Source organism: Echinops telfairi, unplaced genomic scaffold, assembly GCF_000313985.2.
Source record: "Echinops telfairi isolate 266 unplaced genomic scaffold, ASM31398v2 ScPeMD7_25;HRSCAF=90, whole genome shotgun sequence".
Taxonomy (NCBI): Eukaryota; Metazoa; Chordata; class Mammalia; order Afrosoricida; family Tenrecidae; genus Echinops; species Echinops telfairi.
The window spans coordinates 8,113,440-8,119,439 of record NW_022103922.1 but is presented as its reverse complement, the minus strand read 5'-3'; the positions used below and the strand labels follow the sequence as shown (position 1 = coordinate 8,119,439).

At 49.4% G+C, this 6,000-nt stretch overlaps 1 protein-coding gene across 1 annotated transcript in view; it reads right to left on the bottom strand.

Moving 5' to 3' along the window:
- Window positions 1-6,000, bottom strand: part of KDM4C (lysine demethylase 4C) — a 187,834-nt gene that overhangs the window by 102,914 nt on the left and 78,920 nt on the right. The window contains exons 8-10 of the mRNA XM_045289370.1: window positions 4,790-4,983; window positions 3,467-3,780; window positions 1,546-1,865 (exon numbers count right to left, since the gene is read on the bottom strand). Coding sequence (XP_045145305.1) covers window positions 1,546-1,865; window positions 3,467-3,780; window positions 4,790-4,983 — 828 coding nt within the window. The remainder of the gene's footprint in view (window positions 1-1,545; window positions 1,866-3,466; window positions 3,781-4,789; window positions 4,984-6,000) is intronic.

Below are 6,000 nucleotides of genomic sequence, written 5' to 3'. Positions count from 1 at the left end.
GTGCTCCTCTGCTTTCTTGGATGTTTTCTGATTAAGCATTGCAGAGTTCAGTGTAAGAGACATGGTGGAGCCGATTCAAGAAATACCTTGATGTTAGCTTAAAAATCCAGTATCCGAAATTGCTGTCCTTATGTGATCCCCATTGCTGTTTGGGGCTGCAGCAGGTGTGGGGAAATGAATGAGCAGGGGATAGCAGAGTTGGGAAGCCCACAGTATGAGCTCCCCACACAGATGTGCCTCTCCCTACAATCCCCCACACAAGTCTGCACAGGTCAAGAAGGGTCACGGGAGATTGGTATCACCACACACCATCCCTGAATGTCTGGCCCACTCACACGCCTGTTTACACGGGCAGTTTATGCCAAAAACGTGCATATGAACATCGCGCAAGGACACGAACAGAGAGGCCACTTGCAAAGTCAGAAAGAAGTTGGCCACAGTGGAAGGGGGTGGGGATTAAAGAATGTAGAGGTGTCCACTGACCAATGTGGAACATTTTTGATCAAAGATTGTTTTTTGTTTTTTTAAGAACCTAGTTTAAAGGGTTGGGGGGGTGGTGCAGAACAGAATTTTATACTCTCATGACCCCCTAAATTGCTGGAGCCATGGAAGCTGGACGAATACCTCAAACCACTGCTTTAAACTACTGCTTTAAACCTGAAAGGTGAGCTTTAAGCCTTATATCAAAAATATCCACAGAAACGTAGTTTAAAAATCAGGCAACAGTTTAGCTTCACGAGTTAGGAAGGGCTGCCTCGGGCATTGGGTTTTCCCACAAGCTGTCTGGATTGGAACAAAGGGACAAAAGTGACCCAAAAGTTCTGCTGGGAAACTTGGGGGGCTGTGAGTTTGGGGTCATCGGGAGAGCTATTCGGGAAACATGGGTGGGAAGGGCTGTATAACTGGAGGCCAGCAATCAAAGTCCTACTAATATTACACTGCGTTGTACGCAGAGAACACGTGGGACTGAGGTATACTTTGCTGTGTATAGATATATATTCTCAAGGGCAACCATCTCTTCCATTTCCCTGTTTTCGAGGAAGAGGCCAGGTACCCAGGAAGGTAAGCCTGGAACTAGGACTCAGGTCTGTGATCAGATGGGACCTACTGGGTCCCTAGTCAAGACCCAAAGGTATCATCAGGGGTCAGAGACCTTCAGGTGAGTCCTTCCCCATAGGTTCACCCTGTAGGAGATGAGGCCACTACAGTGGACTGTTGCCACCTGTTCCAGGCTGTAACCATGGCTGCCAGCGGTAGGGAGCTGGACACAGGAGGTGTGGGCACTGTCTGCATTTACAACCATCTCAAAATAAAGCATCACAGCTTAAAAACTTTTTAAAGGCTAAAAAGGTTGGCCAGGAGTCCCAGGCTCTTGGAATTCTGCCCCTGGCATCAAGCGTTCTCGGGGGCTTGCCCCCTGCCATCTGAGATACTGGATGCTTTTTTCCTGCCCTGGAGCGCCTGTTCTGTGTACAGCCAGCCACTCTCAGAAGTGCGCTCTCTCAACACACAGTAGATTCAGTAAGGACACATGCTGCCACGTACGTGGGGGGCTTTGAAGCCTTGCTTCTCTCTTTTGGACACAGCTGGGACTTCCCCGGGCTCCAGGCTGCTCGGTCGGCTCTCCTGGTCGCTCTCCTCGCCCTCTGTCCACGGCCCATTTGTCTCGGAGCAAGAGGACAAGGACTCGGGCGACCCTGGCCATGACCCCTGGGCAGGATCTGCCTCCGTGGCCTTCACCGGGCCACTGGGTGCTGTGGGGGCCTTCTGGGTCTCCTTGGGCTTGGCAGGGTGGACTCGGGCACAGGCCTTACCCTTGTCCCGTTTCACTGCCCTGCTGACCGATCTGCGTGAGCCGCTGTGTCCTAGGACCAATGAGAGACCATTATTACATCGTCCATTGAATTCTTCCCGAGGGAAATGTTTAAGCTACTCCCAACGGGCTGCCCATCTCCCATCCTCCCTTTACACGTCTGTCCACCAGCAAAAGGAAGAAAAATTCACAAGCGCATCAGGCGGGCTTCGAGGGTGGGAAGGGGAGACCTTGGACTTGGGGGGCCGCTCTCTACAGAGTGCTGCCAGGAACCAGGGATCTTGCTGCCACTGTCCAAGGGCATGGCCATGGGGACTCCTTCTATAACTAGGGATTGTACCCCAACACAATGCCAGAGAAACTGCTGCTGATGGTCCAAAAGATGCGTGAAGGCCGAGTGGCTGCAGTAACAAGTATAGACGGCTACAAGTTAGAATTGACTTGATAGCCTTGGATTGGTTGGTGGCCTGCTCTGCATTCTGGTCCTCCTTGCCCTGTCTTCTCCATCCTGCTAGTACAAGGCCTCTTTTCTGTCCAGCCTCCTGTCTCTGTTCAAGGTCTTGCCTAGGTAGGTTAATAGTACATGAGCCACATCTTACCATGGTACTAACCATGGTAAGGCAATTCTTACTCATACTCTTTCTTTCTCTCAAGTAAGTCTAAGGTCAGAATCAAGATTTCATCTTTTCAGTGGGCGGGGAATGGAATAAGAGTAAGAAAGCAGGGAGAAAAGCAAATGGAACTTTTTAAAGGATCAGTATGACTCCTGCACGAGCTCTGGAGAAGCTGTGGGTGGGGGTTGGGTTGCTTATCACAAGGTTGGTGATTCAAACCCACCAGTCACAAACTGAGTGTAAGATGAGACCAACCACTCCCATCAAGATTTACGGTCTCAGAAACCCTGGACTGGGGCACTGGAATAGATGCTGGACGACAGGACAGAGGTAACCTGAGCGATAATGCAGAGAGAGGAGGCAGGGATGAAAATCTTTAAACAGGGGTAGAAGCATTAGAGTGGTCGGATTTGGGTACAGCCCCATGACTGAAGAATTTGTTGATGCCCTGGATAAGAAGAGAACAAAAGTCCCTTAATCCGTTGTTTTCGTCTAAAAATTAAGCTGGTGGCTAAGAATTTGCATTGGATTATCTCGAATTGGGTTTTGCTGTGCCAAGTGAATACGAGAGACTTCCCAAAACTGTCCTGTCTGTTGTAAATTCAGGTGGGGGGCACCGGGGAGCCGGAGGCTGGTGGCATAGTGGTTAAGTTGGGCTGCAAACCCAAGTTCAAAACCACCAGCCACTCTGAGGGGGAAAGATGAGGCTCTCTACTCCCATAGAGAGTTTCAGACTCAGAAATTCACAGGGCCATTTCTACTCTGTCCTGGAGGGGTGCTGTAAGTCAGAATCAACTTGATAAATTTGGTTTGGGGTTGATGTGAATTTGGCAGTACTTTAAAAAAATGCCCCCCTTTCATTCCAGAATCCCACCCCCACTCGGGGGTGGCTGCCACTAATTCTATTCCATGGTGTGGAACCTGCCCTTGGCCTCCCGCCTGCGCCTGGCTTTCAGTGCCATTCTAGCTAAGCTAACGATAACTGAAGGCCCCGGGGTCATCAACGGCTTGTTTGAGAAGCATCGTCTGCCCTTCTCACCTGAGCCGCCTAAGGGAGGTGAGAGCACCGGGGCCTGCTGGGCCCTGTCGGCAACCTTCTCCACCTGAGGAGTGACTCCTTCCTTGCTGCTACCGGACTTGGCGGCTGCCTTTGGCTTCTCGTTGACCTTGGGCTCGCCTCTGGCTGGGCGGGGCACGGGGACCTTGGATTTAGCGGCCTCTGCTGCTGCCGCCATCAACACCGCTGCGGCCGCCAGCGCCTCCTCGTCCTCCTCTTCGTCCTCCTCTTCCTCCTCTTCATCCTCTTCTTCCTCAGTCTTCTGTTTCTTAGGCTCAGCCCTGGCGCACTGGAAGCTATGAAGCAGAGAGAGCCTCAGGGGTGGGGGTGGGGGTTGGTTCAGAGCTGCCTCAGCTGTGGGGGGCAACACAGGCACGGGTGCAAACGCCATTCTCACTGACTGAAGGGGGTGGAACCAACATGTTTTTCACCAGTGTGCAAAGATAATCATCCCAATTGATACGAATATCAAACGTCAACAAAAACTGAAACAGAAGCTCCTCAGGGCATGTGGGGTCATTGTGAAAAGTTGATAGCAACATTAAAAGAAGCCTATGTTGAAAAATAAAGATAAAATGTGGTGACCTAGGTAGCATGCACAAAGAAAAGACATTGAATCTGACTGAACAGCTTATGTTACAAGACCAAGTATCAAGTTTGTTTCCTTGCCATCTGTAGAATTCCCCAGCATTGTTGAAATCATAAAAGTTGGCACCAAACGGGCAGCTTCTCACCAGTTTGAAACTGCTGAGCATTTGCACTTCTACCACAGAAATACTGCATCAGAATCTAGCCTTTACAAAAAATCTCGGCATTTCTTACAGTTTCTGGGTTGTGAATGTAGAGGAATTACCCTGTGGGGGAATCTTGGGAAATTCCAAGTCCCTCTGTGGTTGGAAAGCAAATTCTCTGCAGAGGTATGAACCCCAAAGAGCCTACCCTTTGGGAGTCCTGGCCAGGGGAATTAAACAAGAAAGGAGGTTAATTTTCTGTGCATTTAAAACCCCCTGGTCATTTCTACAGTGAGGACCATTGTGATTATTTCCTCTTTAATTATTTGCCGTGTATAACAACTTCAGAAATAGTCCACTCTCAAACACAATATCCAATTCCATTCTAAGGCTTTTCATTTCACTACCCGCCTCAATGGTAGAAAAAAAATATTTTTTTTTTTGGTAGAAAACTTTTAGTAAGCAGAGAATGAACAAGCCAGTGAGTGGCCTTCGGGAACTACCCCTCGACGCTGGCTCTCATCTGAGTGAGGGCAGTGTGAAGTTGGTGGGTGGGCTGGGGAGGGGTCCCTACCTCCTTGAAGCTTTCCTGGCTTTCTTCTTCCTCTGGAACCACGCCGAGACTTCCGGTGTGGTTTCTGGAGTGGGCTTCGCGTGATTGATGGTGTAGCTGTCTTTGCCTTGCTTCCAAAGCTGATATCTGCCTGGCTGAAACTTCTTCACGAAGATGTCCATGGAAATCTTCACCATGTCTTTCCTGCAGGTGCACTGAGACACAAGGGGGTTGGGCTGTGTTAAGCATTTGAATAGCTGCAAGGAAACCCTTCAATGGGACCGACATGAATCATCGATGCTCGACGTGTGCTTGGGGGCCACGTTCTTCACGTTGAAGCACCCACTGAGTGTTAAAGCCACTCTCTTCTGAACGGAGGTGGCAGGCTGTGCATACACACTCGGTCAATGGGAAAGAGTAAAGAAACCGTGCTTTGCAGAGCACAGGGAGCCACACCCAGAGGGCAAGGAGCACCTCTGACGGGAAGAGGTCCTCCCTTCACACGGAGGCATCACAGTGCGGAAATCTGACAGGCAGCGCAGGCAGGCGACAAAAGCAGCTAGTCAAGGAGGGCGTGACTAGAATAATACCTGAACCAAGGGAAGGAGATCAAGTCTCTCCCAGAAAGATTTCAGTCACATTGATGTCTGTCAACCAGCACAAGTTCGCAAGGTGACGAAAAATGGACTTAGACCCAGAGGAACAGTCTCTTCTCCATTACAACCACAAGGTAGAACACCCATCTCCAACAATTCAGCCATATCAACTGTGCTTTGGTGAGGATTTCCAAGTAAAGATTCTTTTATATCAGCCACTAGGACCGTGGTTCTTGTGAGCACATAGTTTTTTTAAGTCTTTGATGTAACAAGTTCCCTATAACTCCCGGAGACACGTTTACATGGGGTCCAGGGCAAGGTCCTGTGCACTGAAGTAGGCGGCATAGGAATGGCAATACGGAGTCATCTCAAAGAGTGACAATCCCTGACTTGTGCTCAACCACCTCACCGCTGTCATCTGTATTGCGTAGCCAATGATTATTGGTTATCCAGGTGTCTTAGGGAGTCAAATCCCTGGTCTGTTATTTGCAGGAAACACTAGCAATCAGCAGGTTTCTAAGCCAAAAATTAAAAATGTTAGTCACTTGCATGGTGGCATTAGAAATTTCAAATAAACACAACATATAACTAGTCAACTAAGAAGTTAATACTTGGCACATGAGCTAAACTTAAGTA